Source organism: Pristis pectinata, chromosome 4 (genome assembly GCF_009764475.1).
Source record: "Pristis pectinata isolate sPriPec2 chromosome 4, sPriPec2.1.pri, whole genome shotgun sequence".
NCBI classification, from domain to species: Eukaryota; Metazoa; Chordata; class Chondrichthyes; order Rhinopristiformes; family Pristidae; genus Pristis; species Pristis pectinata.
Genome location: NC_067408.1, coordinates 61,398,463 through 61,426,140, shown reverse-complemented (window position 1 = coordinate 61,426,140; position 27,678 = coordinate 61,398,463). Strand labels below are relative to the sequence as shown.

The following is a 27,678-nucleotide window of genomic DNA, read 5'->3' as shown; positions in this document are numbered from 1 at the left end:
AGATCATCACAAAACCCTGCTACGTTCACTCCTTTCGTGACTCCCTGCTCCTTTCTTCTGTTTCCACTAACTGCACCCTGTCTTATGACACTTTCCCATGTAACCACAGGAGATGCAACACCTGTACTTTCACCTCCTGCTTTCTCACCATCCAGGGACCCAACCAGACTTTCCAGGTGAAGCAGCAATTCACTGGTAGTGCTTCTGATTTAGCAAATTTCATGCAGTGTTCTTAGTACAGTCTCTACTACATTAGGGGGGAAATAAATGCAGATTAGGTGATCACTTTGCAGAGCACCTGTGTTGATATCACAGGAGTGACCCTGAGCTTCTGATTGCCTGCTACATTAATTCCCCATCCCACTTACACTCTGACCTAAAACATTAAGTTTTTCACTTTCTACAGAGAAAGAAGAAGCCAATCAGCAAGAAAACTGGCACAGACATGATGGGCTGAATGGTCTCCATCTGTGTCATAAACTTTTAGTGATTTTTATGATTTAAATGTTGTATGTGCATAAAATTCTTTTTTTAAAAAAAAATTTGTTATTTAACTGTTGCATTATTTTTTTAGGAGAAAAATATGTTGCTTATATTTTGTGAAAATGGGTATGTGGTTCAAGTGGCATGTCCAGAACCTGAGGAATTTGACACAACTTTAACTTTTGAGATTCCCCTTCGAAAACAGTACTTCCGTTTCAAGAGCATCAGGTCCAGCATAGAGGTAATTTATGTTTCACTTGATGCAGTAATCTTTAGCCCATCAAACTATAAAAACTAGCTACTCCAGGAAGAATCCAGGATCACCACATCCACTGAAGGGAAGAAGCCCTTTCCTCTCCTGCTATATCCAGTGTTTTCTTCTCAGAAATTCAATAATAGGCAAGCTTATAATTTTCCATCCCTTTGTTTCAACTTTTCCATTCCTTAGTGTCTGAGTTATGGGTCCATTACAAACTCCTTATGGGAACTTCGGTAACTGATATGCCAAGAGGTTAGTCAAGTCAATAATCAATCCTTTCTTTCTGGAAGAACTGATTCAGAATCAGAATCAGATTCAGATTAGTTTATTGTCATGTACAATAAACTACATGTACTAAATGAAATTCCTTGCTCGTGTGAAGGTCACAGAGTAAATATATTGTATTTATATATTGTATAAATTTTACTGTATAAACTAAAGAAATTATAGTGAGAAGTAAGGAGAGGGCAGAGAAATTAAGCGTGTCGTGTCTCTTTTCATGGAAGAAGATAGAGCAAAGATCTTGGAAATAGTGGAGAACATTGAGGCTAGAGTGAATGAGGAGCAGAAAGAAATGAGCATTAGTAAAACAAAATGGAGAATGGTTCTGAAAGCTAATAAATTCCCAAGACTTGATGACCTGCAACCCAAGGTTTTGAAAGAGGTGGTGGTGCACTGCTTGTCATCTTCCAAAATTCCATCGATTTGATGATTCCCACAGATTGGAAGATAGCAAATGTAACCCCAGTATTTAAGAAAGGAAGGCGAGGGAGCTATTGACTAGTAAGCCTAACATCTGTGGTAGATAACTTGCTAGAGGAGATTCTGAGAGATAAGATATACATGCATTTGGAAAGACAGGGGTTGATTAGGAATAGTCAGCATGACTTCGTGTGTGGGAGATCATGTCTCATGAATTTGATTGAGGTTTTTGAAAAAGCAACCAAGAAAGTTGATGAGGGCAGGGTGGTACACATGGTCTATATGGACTTCGGTAAGTGCTATGGAAAATTAGATTGCATGGGATCTAGGGAGAGCTAGCTAATTGGATACACATTAGGCTTGAAGGTAGGAAGCAGAGGGTGATTTTGGAAGGTTGTCTTTTGGACTGGAGGCCTATGACTAGTGGTGTTCCCCAGGGGTCGGTTCTAGGCCCATGGCTATTTGTCATCTATATCAATGATTTGGATGAGATTGTACAAGGCATGGTTAGTAAGTTTGCAGATGACACTAAAATAGGTGGTGTCATTGACAGTGAAGATGGTTATCAGGATGTACAGAGGGATCTTGATCAGCTGGGTAAGTGGGCCGAGGAATAGCAAATGCAGTGTAATTTGTAAATGTGCGAGGTGTTGGATTTTGGGAAGACAAATGAGGGTAGGACTTTCACAGTGAATGGTAGGGCCCTGGGGAACGTTGTAGACATACAAGTATACATGGTTCACTGAAAGTGATGTTACAGGTAAGGGGGGTGGTGAAGAATGCTTTTGGCGTGCTGGCCTTAATCAGTCAGGGCACTGAGTATAGAAGTTGGGATATTATGTTGCAGTTGTAGAAGATGCTGGTAGGGCTACGCTTGGAATATTGTGTTTAGTTTTGGTCACTGTGCTATAGGAAAGATGCCATTAAGCTGGAACAAGTGCAGAGATTTATGAGGATAATTCCGGGACTGAATTATGGAGAGAAGTTGAGCATATTGGAACTTTATTCATTGGAATGTAAGAGAATGAGGGGTGATCTTATAAAGGTGTATAAACTCATGAGGGCATGGATAGAGTGAATGCGCACAGTCTTTTCCCCAGGGTTGGGGAATCAAGAACTAGAGGACATAGGTTTAGGGCCAGAGGAGAGGGACTTAATAGACACCTGAAGGGCAACTTTTTCACACACAGGATGATCCGTATATGGAATGAGCTACCAGGAGAAGTGGTTGAAGCAGGTACATTAACAACATTTGGAAGGAAATTGGATAGGTACATGGATTGGAATGGTTTAGAGGGATATGGGCCAAATTCAAGCAAATGCAACTAGCATAGATGGGCACCTTGGGCAACATGGATCAGTCGAGCAGAAGGGCCCACTTCTGTGCTGTGTAGTTCTATGATTCTAAAAGGAAGTATAGACCAGTTTACCTGACATCAGTAGTAGGGAATACGCTGAAATCTATTTAGGAAAAGATAATAGGGCAGAGAAAATAATGATAAGATTGGGTAAAGTCAAAATGGATTTATAACAGAAAGATTATCTTTAGCAAACCTGTTAGTTTTCTGATGTTATAACAAGCAGAATAGATAAGGGTGAACCAGTGGAAGTGAATGTAGGCCCATAGCACTTACCAACTTGTTCTGTTCCGGAACAGTTAGTGATGGCAGTAAATACTGCTGCCAACAGTGAGATGAGCGTAGCATGAATGAATAAAGAAGGAACAATGATCAGCTACCACACCTCCCAGCTAATGGTTGGGCCAGAATTATGATTGCCAAAAGTATGTTCCAAAGGTACCTAGGTTTCTTCTCTTGTCAGTTAGACTACTTGATGGAAAAGGCAGGAAAGAAAATGATAATAAGTTCCTGTGGAGGCACAGTAGCATTGTGGTTAAGTTACTGAACCAGCAGCCAGAGTCTGGCCCATTGATCCAGAGACAACGAGTTAAAATCCACCATGACAGCTGGGGAATTAATTTCAGACAATTAAATAAGCCATGAAATTTTAAGAAAATCTAGTTAGACTCATTAACAACAACCATGTAATTACCGGGTTTTGTGAAAACCAATCTGGTTTACTAATGTCCTTCAAAGAAAGAACTCCACCAACCTTACCTGGTCAGGCCTATATGTGACTCCAGACCTACTTAACTTTTGACTTTCTCCTCTGTCTAGCAGCAATTAGAGATGGGCAATAAATGTTGGCATTGTAGTAATGTTCACATCCCATGAATAAATAGCAGAAAATTGTTGTCAGGATCCTGTATTCCACAGAGGAGACACAAGTGACTGCAGATACTGGAATCTGGAGCAACACAAGAGGCACTGGAGTGGGGGAAATGGAAACTCAACATTTCGAGTTGAGACCCCTCATCATGAGTCCAGATGAAGGGTCTCAACCAGAAATGTCAACTGTCTATTTCCCTCCACAGATGCTGCCTGACCCGCTGGGTTCCTCCAGTGCCTCTTGTGTTGCTCCTGTATTCCACAGGACTGTTGAGTATGCTCATTATCCAGGGATGAAGGTTACTTAAATTTCTTACCAGTATAGTTATATCATTAATGTTATCAATTTAACTCATTTTGTACCGATTGTGTTGGACATTTTCTTACCAATAAGCTACAACGCCTGTACTGTCTCTCACCTCTTGCTGTATCGTGGTCTTTTCATTGATTTGTAATGCCTTCTAGGCAGAGGGATGGGTATTGTTTGTAAAAAACTGATCCAAGGGCATTATTGTGTGGATGCATGCTGAGGTAATAAATATTTTCATTTCTAATTGATCAGTTTACATCTGTGTTGTGATAGAGAAACAATGAGATTAATTGGAGAAAGCAAGTAAAGGAGCAAAAAGAAAAAGAAAAGCAAGAGCGGCTCAAAAAAAAGAAGGAAATGGAAGCAGAAAATCCAGAATTGGCCACTGAGGAAGAGGAAGAAGAAGAAGAAGAAGAAGAGGAGGAGCCAGAGGAGGAACTCCCAATGATCTACATCCCCCCTCAACCTAGTCCCATATTGTGTGGTTTCTATTCAAAGCCAAACACTTTCTGGTTGTCTGTGGTAAGCCTTATGCTCTTTAAAAAAAATTAGAATAAATAACTTCTTAAAGTTTCAGAATCCTGTAAATTAATTATGTCATGTCTTTGGAAAGGCTGTGGAGGGAGTACAGAGGAGACAGTAAAATGGTGCTGAGGTTGAGAGAATTCATTTACGTTACAGAAACAAGGACTGGTCAATTTGCTGCAGAAAAGTTTAAGATGGTTTTGACAGAGAAATGAAGAAAGTTTCTTTAAGTGTTTTACAGCAATGAAGTGCTTTTGAAGACTACACTGTAGGAAGTGGAGTAGCCACTTTGTATACCACATGCTGTCTAGACTACCAAGTGGTAGAAAACACCAATCTGTGTTTTTTTTTTGGTGTTGGTTGAGGAATAGGGATGCAGAACACTGATTATAACTCTTCCAAGTTTCAAAATAATATGCAAGGGTCTTTTACATCCACTTCATATGGGGCTTCGGATTAAGGTTCACCTGAAAAATAGCATTTCTTATCATCTGGGATTCCTTCAATGCTGTAGTGAGGAAGTGGAGTTAGACAGATTTGTATTAATTGCCAATCATTCCCATTCAAAGAGGTAGCACAGACATAATAGGCCAAATGACCACCTTCTGTGGTGACAACTTGCACGATTCTATGTGCCCATGTTGCTGCTGCAAGTAAGCTTTCCATTGTACTTGTACCTCACCGTGCTTGTGCACATGACAATAAACTCAACCTGACTTGATTTTCCTTTCCTTAAGACACAGAAGGAGACCATTTAGCCTACTGGATCAATGCTGGTTCACAAGCAATTCCATTCCCTCACTAATTTTCCTTGTAATCTATTCTCCTCACTTTCCCATCAATTCTCCCATCCAGCTACACTTAGAGCAATTTTTACAGTGGCCAGTTAACCTACCATTCCACATATTGTTGCGATGTGGGAGTAAACCAGATCACCTGGAGGAAACCCCCATGGTTGCAGGTAGACTGTGTAAACTCCACACAGACAGCACCAGAAGTCAGGATTGAACCCAGGTTATTGGAGCTGTGACACTCATGATTTTATTTGCTGCGCTTGTGTGTGCTGTTATATAAACCATGATGCACAAAGCTTCCTTACAAGGATGATTTGAAATACATCAAGTCTGTACCTCTCAGATAATCTGTCATATTTCTCCCATTATCCCAGTGGAGCTTTGGGGGATATTGTACTTATGTGTATAATTGTGATATCTATTGCGTTCCTTTGGATTTTACAGCAGGAAAACACAAGGAATCTGCCACTGCCAATGTCCTGAAGAGGCCAGAGTGGAAAAAGTACAGACATTTGGGAGGAATTAATTCTGGAAAAGCTGAATTGTATGTCATAGAGGGATTTGAAAATATCAATGAATATTTTAAAACTAAGACATTGACAAACCAGGAGCCAGTGTAGATCAGTGACCAAAAGGGTTGTGGGTGAATGCAAGTTAGAATAAGTAAACAGAGTTTTGGATGAGCTCATGCTTATTTGAGATGGCAAATCGGAGGTCACCGCATATAGAGGGGTGATCCATGGCAATAAGATCTACTTTTGAACTTGCCTTGATAGGGATCTTGGACTCCTCATCCTTGCTAGAGATGACAGTTGGTCTTGGTATTAGTGGTGACTAGTATTTGACTTTTTATTCTCGTGTTTGGCTACGAGATCCGTGACGTTCCAGTGCGGGAATGGTTCCAGTGGCTCACTGGTACGAGTGGATTGGTGTAGAAACTCTCTCTGATGTTTGGTGGAAGTGGAAATAGTAGGTGGTTTGAAATGTGGTGGCCAATTAGGCTGAAACCTTATTGACTGTCTTTAATGTATTTTTTCAGGGTGATTATGATTGTGGCTACCTCTACCATTGTAAGTTCGCAGATGATCGGAGAATTAGCGAGGACAGCTCCAGGAGTGAGAAAGAGCCATTTGCTTTCATAGCCATTGAAGATGCAACTGAAAACCCAATCAGAGAAATGATATTCAAGTAGGCCGTGCTAAAAAATGATTTAACTCTTACCTAAATTAGTGCCTTAACATCCATGTGTATAACCCAAAGTCATGCATGGTACTTCAACTCTGGTCTTACTCGAGTTCTTTTTTAAGCAGATACAACATTCCATCTTGACTTTTCTCCATTAACCACAACTTGCACTTGTATACTACCCCTGACAGAGTAGAACATTCCAAGATATGTTGTAGGAGTGTCATCAAACAAGACCTAGCATGTGGCAAAGCTTTATGAATATTTTAAAGAGAGGAGGTAGAGAGGACAATTTTCTGAAGCATGCCTACCTGTCGTAGAACAATTAAAATTGAAGATTCACAGAAGGCCAGAAATAAAGAACTGCACAGATGTTAGAGGACTGTAGGTCTGGAAAAAAAAACAGGGATAGACAAACATAGGATATTGGAAGAATTTGAAGGAGGAAGATTTTAAAGTGAAGGCTGATTTGGGAGCCGATGTAGGTTAACACAGAGAAACTGGGTGAATAGGATCCAGGCAGCAGAGTTTTAATCGAGCTCAGGTTGACACAGGATGCAAGGTGGGAGTGTAGTTAGAAGTGTTTTGGGATGGTTGATTCCTGAATAGTGATGAAGGTTGCAGCAAGTGGGAGATGTTATGAATTTGGAAGGGTGACTGATTTGATGGAGAGATATAGAGTTAGAAGCTTTACTCAGATTTGAGTAGAATGTGGAGACTGCAAATATTGTGGTTCAGCTTAGTACAGAGACTGGGCAAATGATGGAATCAATTGGCAGAGAATGGTGTTATCATTGGGAATGGATGACAAAGCCTTCAATCTTGGAATATTTACATGGAGGAAACCTTAGCTCATCCAATACTGAACTTTGGTCAAGCAGTTTACTTTGTTACTGTTTCCATAAACCCAGCATGTTATTAGCTTTACATATGGCTTTAGTCATTTGAGGAGCTGATATTAACATGGTGTGAGCCTCCTCTTCCTAATCTCTCTCTTCCACAAAGTTCATCTTCTTTCATCCAAAGTAAAACCGTTACTTTATTTTACTGCCACTTCACATTTACTGCCACTGAATTCCATCTCTTCTTTTACTCACTTCCTTATTTTGTTAAAGTCCCTTTTAAAATTTCCTTTGGTCTTCAGAAATACCTCCCATGCATCCTATTATCTACAAATGCATCTGAATCAAATCTGAGTAAAGCTTCTAACTCTATATCTCTCCATCAAAACAGTCACCTTTCCAAATTCATAACATTTCCCACTTGCTGAAACCATCACTGTTCAAGAATCAACCATCCAAAATACTTCTAGCTGGACTCCCACCTTGCATCATCTGTCAAGCTGCCTGGATCCTATTCCCATGCATCCTATTATCTACAAATTTGCGCTCAAAGCCTATATCTAAAGCATTAATGCATAGAGTGAACAGCAGTACCAGAACTAAACTCTGGAGAACACCACAATACAATCTGAACTGAACTGCAAACCTGGTCATAATTTTTCCTCTATTCGTCATTTCTTAGCATTTTTTCATTACACACCTCCTTAACTTTCTCCAGTATTCTCTGTGGTAATTTGTCAAGGGCTGTCTGGCAGTCCATGTTTGTCCATTGCATTCCCCAAGCACTGCTCAATAATGCAATCAAGTTTGCCAAGCATGATCTTTATCTCTCAATTTATTAATTCTGGAACATGGTGCCAGTCCAACATTTATCATCCATCCTTAAGTGTCCCAAAACCAAATTGTGTGCTAGCCCATTTTAGAAGGCAATTAAATGTCAACCACATTACCTTGGGTCTGTAGTCACATATAAAGCCAGGCAGCAGATTTCTTTCCCTAATGTTTGTGAACCAGTTGGATTTCTATAACAATCTGGTATTTTTATGATGCTCTTCCATATCCTCTTTAGCTGTGTCTCTTTTTCTTGACGTATTCAAGTTCATATTAAATTTAAGATTACACAATTTTCCATATTACAAATATTAAACCAGTTGGTCTGTGATTATCTGCACTAATCTTCCCTTTTTTTAAGAATTTGAATTACTTTGGTAATTTTCTGTCCTCCAATGTATATAATTTCAAGAGTCTCCACTGTTTCTTATCCTGTTTTCCCTCAGAATCCTTGGATATAGTCCTCATCCTCCGTCCACTCATGTCTTTCAGTCCTCCCCCGCTTTATTTCTCTCTTCCCCTTCTCTGTCACAAGGGACGCAGCATCACATGCTAATCATGACTATAAATGACAGAACATAGAACAGTACGTCACAGGAACAGGCCCTTCGGCCCACCATGTTGTTCCGAACTAATTAAACTAATGACTCCTAATGAATCTAATTCCTTCTGCTTGCACATGGTCCACATCCCACCATCCTCTGCATATTCATTGCCTATCTAAGAGTCTCTTAAATGGTCCTATGTTTTCTGCCTCCACCACCACCCCTGGCAGTGCATTCCAGGTCCCCAGCACTCTCTGTGTAAAACAAAAACTTGCCTCACACACCTCCTTTGTACTTTCTCCCTCTCATCTTAAATACATGCCCTCTAGTACCAGACATTTCAATTCTGGGAAAAAGATACTGGCTGTCTATCTATGCCTCGCATAATTTTATAAACTTCTATCAAATCTCCCCTCAGCCTCTGCTGCTCTAGAGAAAACAGCCCCAGCTTGTCCAACTTCTCCTCATAGCACATGTCCTCTAACCTAGGCAGCATCCTGGAAAACCTCCTCTGCACCTTCTCCAAAGCTTCCACATTCTTCCTATATTGAGGCAACCAGAACTGAATGCAATACTCTAAATATAGCCTAACCAGAGTTTTATAAAACTGTAACATAACTTCCTGGCTCTTGAATTCATTGCCTAAACTAATGAAAGCCAGCATGCTATACGCCTTCTTTACTACCCTATCAACCTGTGCGGCCACTTTTAGGGAGCCATGTACGTGGACTCCAAGATTCCTCTGTTCATCAACATTGTTAAGGATCCTCCCATTAACTGTGTTCTCTCCCTTTATGTTGGATCTCTCAAAGTGCAGCACCTCACCCTTGTCTGGATTAAACTGCATCTGCCACTTCTCTGCCCATATCTGTAATTGATCTATGTCCTGCTGTATCCTTTGGCAATCTTCTACACTATCCACAATGCCACCTATATATATGACAAACAAGAGATCCCAGTACAGATCCCTACCGAACACCACTTGCCACCGATATCCATCCAGAATAAGACCCATCCACTGCTACCCTCTATTTTCTATGGGCAAGCCAATTCTGAATCCAATCAGCCAAGTCACTATGGATCCCATGCCTCCTAATTTTATGGATGAGCCTACCAAGTGAGACCTTGTTGAATTCCTTACTAAAATCCACATATATAACATCCATTGCTCTACCTTCATCAATTACCTTTGTCACCTCCTCAAAAAACTCAGATTAGTGAGACATGACCTGCTCCACACAAAGCCATGCTGACAATCCCTAATTAGACCATGTTTCTCCAAATGCTCATAAATCCTATCCCTAAGAGTTGTCTCCATTAGTTTCCCTACCACTCACACAAGACTATTTTCCAGGATTATCCCAATTTCCCTTCTTGAACAAAGGAACACCATTAGTTAACCACCTGTCCTCCTGCACCACACCTGTGGCTAGCAAAAGATACAAAAATCTTGGCCAATCTCATCTCTTGCCTCTCTCGATAACCTGGGGTTTATCCCATCGGGCTATGATAGATGTATATTTTGTCTATAGAATTACCCAATACTCCTACTCTCCTGATTTTGTAGTCTGGCTCTTGCCTGGTAGTCCCTTGTTCCACAGTGTGATTGGTTCCATTGTTTCTGAGTACCTTTCAACTTCATGCCAATTTTTTTTATCTTTAGTCATTGAAGTTTTGAAGTTATTACCTGTGTGCACCAGGCTCTCAGGTATGAAGACTAAGAATATTCTGTTTTCCTGCCTTCTAGAGTAGGTATCAAACTAGTTGACATGAGTAAATTATGCATGTGTATGACTGCCCACTAATGGTATTAAACATTTTCTATAACACAACAGTGACTGTATTTCAAAAAGCATGTTATTGGCAATGAAGTGTGTTTAGACATCCAGAGGTCCTGCACAGTGCCATGGAAATGCAAGTTCCTTCTTTGATTCATTTCCTTGTCCCTAAAATGGTATGATTATGAACATACTTGGCCTCTCAAGTCCGCTTGCCATTTAATAAGATCATTGCTAATTGATTGTAACCTCAATTTTGCTTTCCCAGCTACCTGTGGTAACCTTTCACCCCTTATCAACTATATATCTACCTCTGCTTTAAAAATATTCAAGGACTCTGCTTCTACTGCCCTTTGAGGAAGAGATCAAACCTCAGAGGAAAAATTGATCAGCAGCAGGTCAGCAGATAGATGTGCAAGCAGTCAAAAACTCTCTGCTGAAGCTTGAGAAATGGAAGAATTATTGAAATATACAAAATTTGTAGAGTGCTTGGTAAGTTAAATGATGAGCAGCTGCTTCCTCTGGCTGGAGTCTTAAAGCAGGAGTCTAAGATAAGGAGGTGACTATTTAGAATTGATGGCAATTTTTTTGAAAAAAAGTTCTTTATTTCAAATGGCTGTGGAATGTCGACAGAGGAACAAACTGGAACTTTCAGCTCCCAGTGACCCTGAACTCTGGAGCCCTTCTACCTCTCATCCTTTCAGGCTTGATCAGTGGAATAGTCCACATGTTCCTTTGCTTATATTCTTAAGAGTTGTTCTTTGCAAGGGGAAGTCCAAAGGGAGCTCCTGACCAGTGTTTCAACAGGCAATCCAGTAAAATAATGGTTGAGAACATAATTTGATATTTTTAGTGATTATTTTTAGTATGTCATGTGATTGAGCAATAGTGTTACTGACAAATAACAAATTATGTGGTTCCATTGTAATTGGTTTGAATTGTTCTGCGCAGTACCAAAGACCATTCCTTTCATGCATCTGATGTATTAATTCCCAGGCATCACAAAAAATAATTAAAATTTGAATCAGATTGATCCTTGCTAATTGGCTTAAGCCTTAACACCCAAAGCTGACATTCCCTAAATTTTCCCACCCTAAATTTTCTTTGTAATGGATTTGCAATTTGCAGCACAGAATAAGTAGGTATGTCTGCTCATGCAGTATAAATGGCATGGAATTCAATGAAATAGATATCTGTTCTGACCCAGAATGCAAATGATGCATTTGTTTATACAATGCTTTGATGAAATTCACTCACGCTGGTGCTAAAACCTCATGTCATTATTCATACTTCTTTAGCTTAAATCCAGCTTTAATTCAACAAATAGAATGATACCTTTGTAACCACAAGGGATTGGAAACATGTGGTGTGGCAGCATTAATATGGGAGTATATAAAGCAGATTCTTCTTCCAATATGAGAGGCAACAGCTAATGAAAGATTGAATAAGCCACATTTAGTTTAATTTAGTTTTGACGTGGATACACTGTTGAGTGTATCTCTACTTAGAGAAAACATAATTAGTCCAAAGATACTCTTGCACTTCTTTTTGTTCTAGTTCAGAAAAGGACCTCCTATTTTGTGGCATGGAAGATGGAGCTGTGCGAGTATATCCTCTTAAACCAAATGACTATGAACTGAAATCCATGCAAGGATTCTGGAGTCTCAATGTACATGACAACGATTATGGTCACATCAATCAAATCTGTATCAGTCACGACGAACAGTTTCTGCTCACATGTGGGGCTGACAGCAACGTATTTGCCTTTGGTATTCTTCCTCAAGAGGAACTTGGTGAACTAATGAGAGGAAAGCGAGCCGTTGTGCCAATTCCTAGGGTAAGTTCAATGACGTGACTTATAGTTGTAAATCAATAACTAATTATACATCACAGAGTCATACAGCACAGAAACAAGCCCTTCAGCACACCATGTCCATGCCAACCATCAAGTATCCATCTAATTTAATCCCATTTACCAGCACTTGGTCCATAGCTTTCTATACCTTGGCAATTCAAGTACTTGTCCAGATATTTTTTAAATGCTGTGAGAGTACCTGCCTCCACTACCCACTTAAGCTGCGTGTTATAGATTCCAATCTTGGTCTGGATGAAGAATTCTTCCTTGGATCCCCTCTAAACCTACCCTTTTCCTTGAACCTATACATTCTGGTTTTGTACACCTCTGCTATGGGGAAAAAATTCTCACTATTTGCCTTATCTAAGCTCCTCATAATTTTGTTTACCTCTATCAGGTCCCCTCCTCAGCCTCCCCTGATCCAAGGAAAACAAACCCAACCTGTCCAGTCTCTCCTCCTGAAATGCTTCATTCCAGGAAATATCCTGGTGAATCTGTGTTCTATTAAATAATTTCCTACCTGAGCAAGTGAGTTGTTTATTCATTGGTTTACTGTGGCACTTGGATGTAGATCTTCAGTATTACTTCCTCAACCTGCCAGCAGAAGGCAAGATACCCTAAGCTTTTGTGTTTACTCAGCATATAAGAAAGTAGCTTCCCTCCTGTAGAACATGTAGGCCCCTTGGTGCTGCTGCTATTTACTAATAGAACATCCTTTATTGAATGCAGTCAACTCTTAACTAACAGTGTATCCAAAGTCAGATCACATGGTACACCTAGTTCTTAAAAATACACTAATCCTCATATATACAGCTCTCCCCTGGATAACAGAGGTTAACATTCCTAAACAACACTTCATTATCTAAAAGTTCATATAGCAGGAGTTATAGTAAACCTTGGACTTTCGCAGGGGGTACCAGTTGCCATGGATGGTGAGAAATGAAGTCATGCACTCCTCAATCTCCTCCCAGTAAGGATGCAGTAAATCAAAAGCAAACTGCACTTGTTTTGACAAACTAAAGCTTACAAATCATTCAACCAATGGCCATGGTTGCAGATTGAAAGAGAGATTTCATTTTCCTTTTTAAATAGCTTACCTCACTGACTCTGTCCCATTAACCCAATCAAAAATACTGTTATGTGTTACTGGTTTTCATGGACTTGTGTTTGAAATCGTCTCCAAATGAATTTCCCACTTTTCATTGTAACAAATGAAAACTTTGTTAAGCGACAAATTAAAAAAAAACTTTTGTTGTTGTAAAGATTCATGAAGTGAATGTTCATTAACCTGGAGAGACAAGCATTACACTTTAGAAGATGGAAAACACCATTAACTCCTTTCTTTTTCAAAGATAATCCACTTACTTCCTCCTTCTTCTAGTTACTATTATTATTCTTAGACAATACCTCGGGATCGAGAATGACTTACTTTGACTCCAGTTCTCTGGGTTCTGAGTTGACTAAGGAGGACAATATGGGAACTGCAGACTCTTCCACAGAAAGTGTTTGATGGGATAGCTGGGTGGGTTGTGTACGAGGTGATGCACTTCTTCAACCTTTTACACAGGGCTTCTGTGTGCTCCTGATGCATGGGGTCAAGGTTTTCGAATATCAACTGAATGTGCCTTCTTCGCTTTAAGTGGTCATGGGACAGAGATTCCTAAGAATCAGTGGGGATGTTGCATTTTTCACCTAACCTCAGTGATCAAAACTGCTCATATACATTAGCTGAGCTAGATTCCAGCATCTGCAGTCCTTTGTTTCTCTGAGCTGAGCTCCAAAGTCATTGTCAACTTTTTCACTGAAGTATATGAGAAGATGGGCCTTGTACTCAAAATCTACAAGACAAAGGTTCTCTACCAACCTAAACAGCACTATCCTCTGACAATAAAGATTCACGATGAGATCCTGGAAAATGTGAACACTTCTCAGGCGCCACCTCTGTGGCAGATATTGATGAGTGGCTACATCAGTGTGGCTACACAGCCTTCGAGTGAGTGAGGAAAAGATCAAGACTTCAAACCCGGCCCAGTACTAGTGGTCTACCACACAGCACTGATCCCTGCCCTCATTGTCCTAATCCAACTAAAGAAACTGAGTTTCAAAATCATAGGCATTACCAGCCAACTTAAGAGTCAGTGGGTTCACCATGACTGGGCGCCAACTTTTGAACCCTCAAAGATATGAATAAGTGAAACCTCAGGGACATCTGATCAACCAATCCATTTGATATGAGTTCCTTGCAGCAGGTTTGTCAGTTTATCCAATTGGCAACAATATCTGTCTCAATGCAAAGAAAGGCACAACACTTAATTATCACTTCATGTAATCCACATTCTCTGCATCACCTGACATTTGGAGTGGAAAGAATGATTACTGCAATGGGGATTTATGACAGATTTAATTAACAAATATTATATTACAATTTCTTCTGTTGAGGATACAGCCCTTAGCAATTCTGATGTTTTAAGAACTCTCTTAAGAAGGCATATAAAATTGTAGAAGCAACTGAGTTCTGTATTGTGTTTAGTAGGCCTGTTACAGACTTGGAACATCAAACAATTGATGGACATCTCCCTGACTGGATACAACCTTTAACACGCTCTACCACGAGCTGCAGCTCCTAGCCTGGAGCTCCATATTGACAAAAAAGCTGATAGTGTTGGCAGTCTAATCCAGTCATTCCAAACTTGATGCCGGTGTAAGGTCTTTGTTCAGGCTTTCCCACTGCTCTGCTTGTGTCCATTGCCCTACTAGTGCAATATTTCTCTCAAAATGACAGATAAGAGTTTTGGCATTTAGGGCAAGGGTATTATTTATCTGTTCAGCCTCACTCTGAGAAAGACTTCCTCTGGTAACCTCAGTAGATCTCATTGTGGTGAATGCCACATTTATTCACACTTCCTCAAACCTGCAGTTCACAAAGTTATTGCCAGGGTCACAGGAGTTAGTGTTGGGAAAAAAAACCCTGCAGATACTGTAAATCTAACATAAAAGCAGGAAATCTGGTAACACTCGGTAGATCAGGCAGTATCTGTGGAGTGAGAAACAGTTAACATTTCTGGCAATAGCTTTCAGTCGTAGCTGGGGATATTTAGAAAATAGACATGTTAACTTAAAACAATGTCTGAAATTTAAAACATGCCTGTTTTCCAAGTTTTCCCAGTTCTGGTTCAAGGTCATCAACGTGAAACATTAACTCTTGTACTCTATCCAAAGATGCTACGTGACTGCTGAGTATTTCCAGATCTTCTGTGTTTATTACAGTAGTTAGAGAGTTCCCTTGTTAATCTTTCCTCAAGTGGCTTCATCTCCCTTTCAAATCTGCTATCATCTAATATGTCTCAAAAAAACTCACCATTGATTCCTTACAAGCAGGTACCGCATCACCAACCTTACTTCCTTCTCCAAAAGCATTGTGTTGTCACCTTTCAAATCTATATCCATCTTTCCCACAACTCCATGTTTGATTTCCTCCAGTCAGGTTTCTACTTTGCTTATTAAAGTCACAAGTGGCATCCTACATCATTGTGGCTCTGATAAACTAGACCATTCTCATCCCTCTCCATCATACAGCAGCCTTTGACATTGATGTCCACATCATCACTCTCCACCTGTCACCCTCCTAGGTTCTGTTCTTATCTACCCAACCACACAATCACCAGCAATGTCTTTTCTTTCCACTTCCAACCCATTACCTCTCAAGCCCCTGAGGATCTATCTTTAACCATCTCCTATTTATCATCTAGATGCTGTTCCTTCACAACATTATCTGAAAATATGCTGCCAAGATCAAAATCTATAGTTGTGATTCCCAGCTCACTCTGCCTCTCTTGGCCTCTATACTCGATTTGATTTGTTGTGGTACTTTTCTGACATCCAGTGGGACATTAGCAGAAATTGTTTCCAACTATACATTGAAAAGATTCTACCCACCCACCCATTCACCTCCACAATCCTCTCCATAGCCACTAAATTAAGGCTAAACATTCTCTCTTCTCTCCTCTTCCATTGAGTAGAAGATACAGGTGCCTGAGGGCATGTACCACCAGACTTAAGGACAGCTCTACCCCACTGTGATAAGACTATTAAACGGTTCCCTTATACAATGAGATGGACTATGACCTCACAATCTACCTTGTTGTGACCTTGCACCTTATTGCACTGCACTTTCTCTGTAGCTGTGACACTTTACTCTGTACTGTTACTGTTTTTACCTGTACTACATCAATGGACTCTGTACTGACTCAATGTAACTGCACTGTGTAATGAATTGACCTGTACAATTGGTTTGTAAGACAAGCTTTTCACTGTACCTCGGTACAAGTGACAATAATAAACCAATACCAATAAACCCAGTCATTTGCAACTTTGATTTTATATTTAACCATGAGATGGGCTTCTGAACACAATCATGACTGCCTATTCAACATAATAACATCACTTGCCTCTATCCAACTTCTATTTACCTGGTGCTCAAACCCTCATCCAAGCTTTTGTAACTTTTATATATTATTCTAGCACATTTCTGATTTGTCTTCCATTTTCAAATCTGCATAAATGTAGAAGTGCTGTCTGTATCCATCGCCATTAAGAAATGTTTCTTAGGTCACTCTTTATGATTCTCTCATAATCCCACATCTGTCAGAATTTCACTCAATTTGTCAATGTTCTTTTGTAACATCTACACAACCTACGACCTCTTCTCAGGTTAGTGTCATCAGCAAGCTTGAGAGCACAGCTTGTTTTTCCTATGTACAAATCATTAAAAAAATAATTGGTGAAAACCTGACACTCCTATGCAGATTGCTAGGGAATACCACATATCACACTATCAATCAGAGCACTTTTACCCCTACTCTTCACCTCCTGCTTCCCAACCAATATCCAACCCATACCAATTATTGCACTTTCATTTTTGCTAGTAACCTAAGTGGAATCTTATAAGATTTTTATTTTGGAAGCTCCCCTCTGTAAATGTTATCAAGCTACAAGCAAGCATCTGTCCATTGGTTATCCATTTCTTTCCCAGTTACTAAGTGTGAACATCCATACACTTTTATCTACACAGCCCTCTTTGCCAACACTGCTCACATCCCATGAATCAGTAAAAGTAATGCAAGATATCTTTATTAGTCACATGTGCATCGAAACACAGTGAAAAGCATCTTTTGAGTGGCGTGTTCTGGGGGCAGCCTGCAAGTGTTGCCATGCTTCCGGCGCCAACATAGCATGCCCACAACTTCCTAACCTGTACGTTTTTGTAATGTGGGAGGAAACTCACACAGACGCTGGGAGAATGTACGAACTCCTTGCAGACAGCAGCCGGAATTGAACCTGGGTCATTGGCGCTGTAAAGCGTTATGCTAACCACTACACTACAGTGCCTGCCCCTCATGTAACACATACATGCTTCACTTCCAAATTAATCACTCTCTCCAAGTTTTTTTACACACACATGCACATGGGGCACATTTTTTGATATTTGTACGTTCAAATATCAAAAACTAATGTATATGATTTGCTGAAATGCGCACTATTTTGGTCTGGAAATACTCTGATATAGTTATTTTTTCCCAACAGATTGGTTTTGCACGTGATAAAATAGCAAATGATATTGATGACCCAAATGCCTACAGGTACATTGTTATTTATAAATATAGAAATAAAACCATTGTAAATGTAAAGAATTTCATAGCTGAATAAAGAGATCTACTTAAGTTTGAACAGTTCAGTATTTAATCTCTAGTTCTGGATAGCAAATTAAGTCTTCCCTAAACCCTCAACCTCACTACTATTTTGGCCTCCTTTAAGGTGCTCCTCAGAATCTACTTTTTGAGCAAACCTTATCATTAGTTCTAATATCTCTCCATGTGGCTTATTGTCCCATCTTCTTTGATCCTACTAAACTTATTGGGATATTCTTCTGCATTAAGGGGCTATTTAAATCATTTTGTTGGAGAGTATTATGGTGGAGTAGATCATCTATCTGTTATAGAACATGCTTAATAGTTATTCTTTTGGAATGAATAGATTGAGAATTAGGTGGGTGCTACCAGTTCAGTTGTTTTGCCCCTCAAATCTGTTCTGTGATTCAAGTAAATCAGGCTGATCTGTTTCTTAACTCATTATCTACCTTAGCTTTGTAAACCTTAATATCCCAGCCTAGAAAACGTGAGAGAGTGAATTTTGCTTTGCAAAGATATTAAGAGTTTATGAAATCAAGTCTGGTAAATGGAGTTCAGACTCTGCTCATCAGACTGAAACAGGTTCAATAGCTGGTTTCTGGTTTTATGTCCTCAAAAGTTATAATTATCCCTAAAATTATAAGGTCATAGATCTATAAAGTTGCACAACATCAGAAAATGCTGCTAATATATGGTGGGTTATGCAGAATAACCAAATTCATCCAAAAGAAATGGAAAATGCAAGATAGGCAAGGATGGAATAAAATTAGCAAAGGGGGTGAGAATGTGTGAAATGAGGAGATCCTTGAACCAGAGAGGTGTTCAAGGGCTGAAGATATTGATTAAACTCAATGGAAGGGCCTGCCTGATATCCTAATCTCTCTGTTCCTTGCAACAATGCTGATTAACTTGCCGAGTGTTTCCAGCTTTTGATGCTTTTGTTTTGCATTTGCAGCTTGGCAGTTCCCATAAGCCCATGTTTTGATTTGATCTTCAGTTAACCAGCTGCATTCTGGAAGGAGAACAGAACTTTAATTCATCTTCAATAACAGAATCTTCAGCAGGCCAGGCAGCATCCATGGAGGTGGTTCAGGTTATTGACTTTTTATCAGAACTAAAAGTTTAGGAATCAAACAGGCCTTAAGTTGCAGAGAAGGAAGAGGGATGGTGAAAACAAAAGGAATGCCTTGATAGTGTGGAAACCAGTTCATACTGAATGACAAGTGATTGTGGTGCTGGTTGAGAGGTGTGTCTATGGAAGTCAGTTTTGACCAACACCTCAACAAAACTTGCTTCCACCTCCACATCTCTCAGCTAGCACTGCTGCCACTTTTGTCATCCAGTCTCTCCTCGTCTCCATCAATCACAAACATCCCTTAGTTCTCTCCACCCCTCTCCCTTCTCTGCAACTTAAAACTTGTTTGATTTCTAAATTTTCCCAGTTCTGCTGAAAGGTCATCAAGCTGAAATGCTATCTGTTTCTCTCTCTACAGATGCTGCTTGACCTACTGTGTATTCCCAAAATTCTGTTTTTTTTTAACTTTAAATTTATAGCGTCTGCAATTTTTTTTTGCTTTTATTTAGTCTTCACTCTGGCTTAACACATACTTGACCCAACATAATTGGTTTGGAAAGTAACAACATGCAAATGTTAGAATTCTGTCCATTACTGATGCATAATTGATGGTTATCCTGATGATAGCCAGCACCCTTCTGCTCCACAACTTGGGCCATAGTGCCAGTGTTTCGCTCTTTTGAGCAACATTCACTTTCTGTGCCTATAATGCCAATTCCCTACTCACTTTCCATATTCATAATATTCAATCCTGTCTAGTTTATTCTCCTGCTGACCCTCGATCGTATCACATCCAGTTAATTCTCTTCTTTCGCAAACAATATCCTTTCAAGGAATGGTGGACTCTATTTCAGTGATCTATGGCGTAGAATTCTCTTTTCTACCCACTCTTTAATTCCTCTTCTGCTTATCTGACTGAACTATAATTACAGTTTATGATTCTACCCACTCAGACCTATCACTTGTAAAATACTAAGGTACAGCAACACTAAGCAACACCTCAAATTGGCCTCTGGATAGTAAGTCCTCTCCCATGACTCTTAATGGGTAAGACTGCAATATGTAATTCACAAGTCTACATTGCTTCACTGTGTGAAAAACTGGCAAAGTACTGGAGCAAAAGGCATATTCTCATAAGGAGAAAGGAGAAAGAGCATTCAAAACTAGAACTCACTGGATCACAACACAAATAAAGATTAATATGAAACAAAAGCTTAACGAGGATATCCATATTTTTGTTACTTCAATACATTATTCTAGTACATTTGGATTTTGCCAGTATTCTGTTAAAAAAGTGTTAAAGGTGAATTGTGAAATAGATAAAAGAAAAAGGAGAGTATGAAAAAGGATATCAGGTGATACAAAAGGGAAATCAAAAATATTTATAAATATATAAAGGATAGTTAAGGGAATGATGGGAACAATTGTGGTAAGAAAGGGAAATTGTTGCTGATGCAGTGGGCATGGCAGAGGTACTAAATATAGCTAATGTCAGTCATGGGCTAGTTGTAGCACTCTCAGCTGTAAGTCAGAAACTTTAGTTTCAAATCCTGCTCCAGAGATTTGGGCAAAGTGTGTTTCTAGTGTTACAACAAAGACAATATTTCAAAAACACTTCAAAGGTTGTAAGGTGCTTTGGGATGTTCTGAAATGTAAATGAACATTGTAATATAAGTGCAAGTCCTTCTTTGCATGTCTTCACAAATGAAGAGGAATGAAGTCAGCATTATATTTCAGGTAGGCTGGGGTTGGGAGGTAAAGATCTAGGATATAATTAGGTATAGGCAGAAAGGGTATTACTCCAAATTAACAGATCATCTGGTCCACATGGGATATATTCTAGAAGGTGGCTTGGACAAAAATATGCGCCGATCTCAACCTTCCAATCCTCCTTGTAAATGGGAATTGCACCAGATGGCTGGTGGATTGTAAATGCTAATCCTCCATTTATAAAAGAGAAGAGAGATAAGCCAATAACTACAGAACAGTCAGTCTCTTTTAATAATTGGAAAACTACCAGAGACTAATATCAAGAACAAAAATAAACTTCTTGCATTTTCAAGAAGGAAGTAATGCCATAATACAGACTATAGTTCATCTTGGAATAGATTAAACTAGTGGAGGCAAAAAAGACTGCAGATGCTGGAATCTGGAGCAGCAAACAATCTGCTGGAGGAACTCAGTGGGATGAGCAGCATCTGTGGGAAAGGAAGTGTCAATGTTTGGGGTCGAAACCCTGCATCAGGACCCGTTCACTGACTACAGATGCTGCTCGACCCACTGAGTTCCTCCAGCACATTGTTTGTTCGATTAGGGTGTTCCAGATTATTTTCTTACTGTTTCTGGATTGCATCCAAATACCCGATTAGGCTACTAAGAATTATGCAATCTTGTGCAGACCTCAGGATTTGAAGTATGGGAATGCTTTTTTTCCTCCAAATTTAGCCTCTCTTCCTGGGTTCTGGTTACTGATTTCTCAGAATCCTGTGGCTGAACAAGTAAGCTTAATGGAGTGGGTGATGGACCTAACCCCTCGCTACACTACCCAAGCCACATATTTTGGTAGCAGATTTTGATTCATTGTTACGCATCTGTTTTTGTATGTTTTGAAGTGACTTTCTGTTTTTGCCATGTATATAGTCTTGAAAATGCCAAACAGAAGGCAGAGCTGGATCTAATATTGAAGCTGGCAGAGGAGAAGAAGGCTAAGAAAAGGATGGAGCTAGAGAAGCTGCAAAATGAGTTTAAGGAACTTCAAATTAAAAATGCAGAACTCCCTGAACATGTCCAGCTCAAGAAAGAGGTAACATTTAAGAGTTTATTACGTAACCTTTGATTAACCAATCACAATCACAAGAGTGTAATAGGTTTCCAAACTTTATTAAACCGCAAGTGAGGGCATATGATATTCTGAATAGAATTAGATAGGACTGGGAAGCTAACATTCTTAATTACAGTGTTTTTGAGAGAGAGAAATAAAAGCAATTGTTGGCAGGGTTGGTAAGAATTCTGTCATAGCGTTGTTATATCAGTATATTCTAAAGGCATTAATGACTGTTGCAGTTCAAGAGTTGTCCTGATGCAGGGTTTTGACCCAAAACACTGGCAATTCCTCCCTCCCCCCACCTTCCTCCCTCCCTCTCCCCCCTTTCCTCTCTCCCCCCACAGATGCTGTGTGACATGCTGAGTTCCTCCAGCAGATTGTTTGTTGTCTCACTAGCATTGATTGAGAGTGACAAGGTTATAAATTTCAGCACTACTGGGAGCATGTACACACAAAAAGTATTTGACGTTAGTTTAAGGGGTGGGTGTTGACTGGGATTGTGTGAAACACTCAGTTTGAACAAGCAGATATCTCAAAAACATAATATTTGCTCAGCTACAAACTCGAGGCAGAAGGATTGGCTTTGAGCCAAAGCTTAGCATCAGTAACCAGGGTACTACTCATGTTCTGTGTCCTGAAGCCTGGAAGCATTTATTTCATAACTGCATTTTGTTCTCCAATTTCATTACTTTGCACTTATCCACAAAAAGTGCCATTTGTCGATCATCAGCTCATCTTCCCAATTTATCTGGAGGTCTTTTGTAATTGATTTTGTCATTTGATGCATGATATTTTTAGGATTTTGAAATTGATAAAAGGATTCAAGATCAGATTGACAAACAAATAACTGATCGGATTGATATGGTTTACAAAGAAATGGCATGGGAACAAGAAAAGTATCAAATTGGCCTCCAAAAACTTCAAGCCAGGTAAAGCTTTAAATGCAAGCATCAGTTGCTATCAATTGTTAGTTAATAGGTCAACATGTTAGAATTCTAAGTGCAATCACAAGGGAAATTATGAAAAGCAATGGGCAGATTCAAAAATTATTTCAAAAGTCTAGTAGATCCCAACTGAGATTCCTAGGAAGGATTACTGTATGGACCTTGAAGTGAATACAGGGTTTATTCAACAGAATATACTCTGGTTTGAAAGAGTCTAATTGTGAAAGAATGTTTCATGGAGTCATAGAATCATACAACACAGAAACAGGCCCTTTGGTCCGCCATCCACCACCCATTTACACTAAACCTAAATTAATCCCATTTTTTTTATTCGCCACCCGCCCCCCCCCCCCCCCCCCCCATTCTCATCATCTCCCTCCAGATTTTACCAGTCACGTAGTTCACCTAGGGGCAATTTACAGCATCCAATGAACCTTCCAACCCATGCGTCTTTGGGATGTGGGAAGAAACCGGAGCACCCGGAGGGAACCCATGTGGTTACAGCGAGAACATGCAAACTGCACACAGACTGCACCCAAGGTCAGGATTGAACCTGGGTCTCTAGTGCTGCAAGGTACCCACTGTACCACTGTGCTGACCAAAAGGAAGAAGAGAAAGACTAGACATATCATGGGTATAAACAATTAAAGGTGGTGGTGGTGGTGAGGTGGGTGGGGGTGGGTGGGGGTGTTCTATCACTTTACATGGTTATTTCTGTTCATAGACAGACAGAATCTGTTTTGTTTGGCTGGGCAGTTTAACACAAGGGAATATAACAGAGCCTGTTTAAGAGTAATGTCACAAGCCCACAAAGTGCAAGCTATAATGGAAATTTAGAGCTCTCAGTTCTAAGGTCCTGTTAAGGCTAGGTCAACAGAAAATTTCAAAACTGAATGGTAGATTTTTGTTAAGTAGGGGTGCTTAAGTTTACAGACCCATGATAGGTGTGGAATAAATACACATATCAACCATGACGTAGGTGAATGGCTGTTTCTGTTCCTTTCCCATTTTTCTGACTTTATCATGATGTGAGTTGGCCAATCCTTATTAAGAGAGATAATATCAACATAATTAGGTTCCTCTATGACAATGCCCACAAATCAATCCAGTGATGCAAGGTTTTTATAATAACAGCTCAGTTACAGTATTACAATACAATGACAGCAAACAATATTAGTGTCAATGCAACAAAACACATAAACACTATTAACTGTTTCTGTATCATTGACAACATAAAGAAACGTGCCTAGATGGTTTTCATTCCAGGGTTTTAAAAGGAAGCATGTGAAGACATTGCAGATGTCCTAGCCATTATTTTCTGAAGATTTGTTTCGATTGGAAGATTGCCTAAACCACTTTTATTTGAAAACTTGACCATTTAACCTAATATTTGAAGCTGCAATGGTTCATAATTAGCTTTGGAGTGATTGAATACCTTAATCAACTGAACATTTTCAGAGACCACCAAAATAGATTTGTTATGAGTAGATAATGCTTGATTTTTTGACAAACTAGTTAAAATAGCAGAGTAGGGAATATCTATGGATGTTACTTGAAATGGACTTTCAGAAAGACATTCGATTAAAGACCATGTAGAAGGTTGTACTGGTATTGGTTTATTATTGTCACTTGTACTGAGTACAGTGAAAAACTTGTCTTGCATACCGATTGTACAGGTCAATTCATTGCACAGTGCAGTTACATTGAGTTAGCACAGAGTGCATTGAGGTAATACAGATAAAAACAATAACAGTACAGAGCAAAGTGTCACAGCTACAGAGGAAGTGGAGTGCAATAAGGTGCAAGGTCACAACAAGGTAGATTGTGAGGTCAGAGTCCATCTCATCGTATAAGGGAACCGTTCAATAGTCTTATCTTAGTGGGATAGAAGCTGTCCTTGAGCCTGGTGGTATGTGCCCTCAGGCTCCTGTATCTTCTACCTGATGGAAGAGGAGAGAAGAGAGAATGAACCGGATGGGTAGGGTCTTTGATTATGCTGGCTGCTTCACCAAGGCAGCGAGAGATAAAGACAGAGTCCAAAGAGGGGAGGCTGGTTTCTGTGATGCGCTGGGCTGCATCCACAACACTCTGCAGTTTCTTGCAGTTCTGGGCAGAGCAATTGCCATACCAAGCTGTGATGCCTTTTATGGTGCATCGATAAAAGTTGGTGAGTGCGCATACGGAATTTCTTTAGCCTCCTGAGGAAGTAGAGGTGCTGGTGAGCTTTCTTGGCCATGGCATATATGTGATTTGACCAGGACAGGCTATTGGTGATGTTCAGTCTTTGGAACTCGAAGCTCTCAACCCTCTCGACCTCAGCACCATTGATGTAGACAGGTGCATGTACACCGCCCCCCTTCCTGAAGTCAATGACCAGCTCTTCTGCTTTGTTGACGTTGAAGGAAAGGTTGTTGTTATGACACCATTCCACTAAGCTCTCTATCTCCTTCCGGTACCCCGACTCATCGTAATTTGAGATACGGCCTACAACGGAGGTATCATCTGCAAACTTGTAGATGGAGTTAGAGCAGAATCTGGCCACGCAGTCATGAGTATATAGGGAGTAGAGTAGAGGGCTGAAGACGCAGCCTTGTGGGGCACCAGTGTTGAGAATAATTGTGCTGGAGGCCATTTACGTAGAGCCTAAAAAATCCTAAAAATGAATACATACCATTGTGTAACAAAACTGACAACAAAAAGTCTTTGTAAATATCAGATTTTTAATGATAAAAAAACATAATTAAAATGATCACCAAGTCAACTGCGAATGTTTTCACAGGTTTCGAGATGCAGTAGAGCATGACACAGTTATTGTGCACTGTTTTGAAAGTGATCATAAGGTGTCAACCTACCGAGTAACATCGTTCTCTGAAAAGTATCATCAAATGAAGGCCGACATGCTGCGGAGGAGCCAGTTACAGGTGGAGCAGAAAAGCAAAGATAATCTTTTTAAGGAAAGCAAAGGAGCAGGTAGAATCCTTTTCTGGGCTAGTGCATTTGTTAGTTTATCTTTTTATTTCTACTGCCCAGAGATGTTAAATGCTGCCATAGTCAGAATGAGTTCACACTTCTACATCCTTTGGAGTAGAATGTTTTCAATCAATTAAGAAATCTAACACATACAATATTTTTGTCCAGGCTCTGGTTTTGATTTTAACATGATTTATTTTGCATTGTTCTATAAAGGAAGTGTCGTAGAGTCATCTAGCACGAAAACAGGCCCTTCGGCCCAACTAGTCCATGCCAACCAAGGTGCCCCATCCAAGCTAGTCCCATTTGCCAGTGTTTGGCCCATAACCTTCTAAATCTTTCCAATCCATGTACCCACCAACTGTCTTTTAAAAGTTGTAATTGTACCTGTCTCAACCACTTCCTCTGGTGGCTCATTCCACATAGATACCACCCTTTGTGCAAAAAGGGTTGCCCCTCATGTTCCTTTTAAATCTTTCCCCTCTCACCTTAAACCTATGCCCTCTAGTTCTTGATACCCCAACTCTGGGGAAAAAGACTGAGTGTATTCACCCTATCTATGCCCTTCATGATTTTATACACCTCTATAAGATCACCTCTCAGTCTCCTATGCTCTAAGGAATAAAGTCCTAGCCTGGCCAACCTCTCCCTATAACTCAGTTCCTCAAGTCATGGCAGTATCCTTGTAAATCTTTTCTGCACTCTTTCCAGTTTAGTAACATATTTTCTATAGCAGGGCAACCAAAACTGAACACAATACTCCAAGTGCAGCTTCACCAGCATCCTGCACCATGACCTCTCAACATTTATACTCAATGCCCTGACTTATGAAGGCTGGCATGCCAAAAGCCTTCTTCACTATCCTGTAAAAGCCTTCTTCACTATTCTGTAAAAGTACAGAGAACCATGTACTTTTACTCCAAGGTTCCTCTGTTCTATAACACTGCTCAGGGCCCTGCCATTCTCTGTGAAAGTCCCACCTGGATTTGGCTTTCCAAAATGCAACACCTTGCACTTATCTGAATTAAACTCCATTTGCCATTTCTTGGCCCACTTACTCAGCTGATCAAGATCCCCCTGTAATTTTTTTAATAATGTTTTTCATTGTCCACTATACCACCTATTTTAGTGTCATCTGCAAACTTACTAACCATGCCTTATACATTCTTATCCAAATCATTGAATATAGATGACAAACAACATGAGCCCAGCACTGACCCCCAAGGCACACCGCCAGTCACGGGCCTCCAGTCCAAGAAACAACCTTCTACCATCACCCTCTGCTTTCTACCATCAAGCCAAATGTATATCTAATTAGCCAGCTCTCCCTGGATTCCATGTGATCTTAACCTCCCAGAGAAGTCTACTATGTGGAACCTTATCTAAGGCCTTACTGAAGTCCATATAAACTATGTCTATTGGCCTGCCTTCATCAACTTTCTTGGTCATCTCATCAAAAAAAAACTCAGTCAATTTCGTGAGACACGATCTGCCATGCACAAAGCCATGCTGACTACCCCTAATCAACCCCTGTCTTTCCAGACGTACGTACATCCTATCCCTCAGGATCCTCTCCAGGAGCTTACCTACCACAGATGTTAGAATTACTGGCCTATAGTTCCCAGCTATTGCTTTGCCACCCTTCTTGAACAAAGGCACAACATTCTCTAACCTCCAGTCTACTGGCACCTCACATATGGCTAACAAATACCTCAGCTAGGGCTCCCCTAATTTCTTCTCTAGCCTCCCACAGTGTTCTTGGATAAACCTGGTCAAGCCCTGGAGATTTGTCCACCTTCATAATTTAAGACATTTAGCACCTCCTCTACTGTAATGTGGAC

At 40.0% G+C, this 27,678-nt stretch overlaps 1 protein-coding gene across 1 annotated transcript in view; it reads left to right on the top strand.

The window, feature by feature from the left end:
• The window catches only part of LOC127569640 (cilia- and flagella-associated protein 44), a 117,689-nt gene that overhangs the window by 46,859 nt on the left and 43,152 nt on the right, over positions 1 to 27,678 (top strand). Inside the window, exons 15-22 of the mRNA XM_052014440.1 lie at positions 575 to 724; positions 4,256 to 4,504; positions 6,341 to 6,489; positions 12,040 to 12,319; positions 17,921 to 17,976; positions 21,740 to 21,902; positions 22,722 to 22,852; positions 25,647 to 25,837. Of these exons, the coding sequence (XP_051870400.1) occupies positions 575 to 724; positions 4,256 to 4,504; positions 6,341 to 6,489; positions 12,040 to 12,319; positions 17,921 to 17,976; positions 21,740 to 21,902; positions 22,722 to 22,852; positions 25,647 to 25,837 (1,369 nt within the window). The remainder of the gene's footprint in view (positions 1 to 574; positions 725 to 4,255; positions 4,505 to 6,340; positions 6,490 to 12,039; positions 12,320 to 17,920; positions 17,977 to 21,739; positions 21,903 to 22,721; positions 22,853 to 25,646; positions 25,838 to 27,678) is intronic.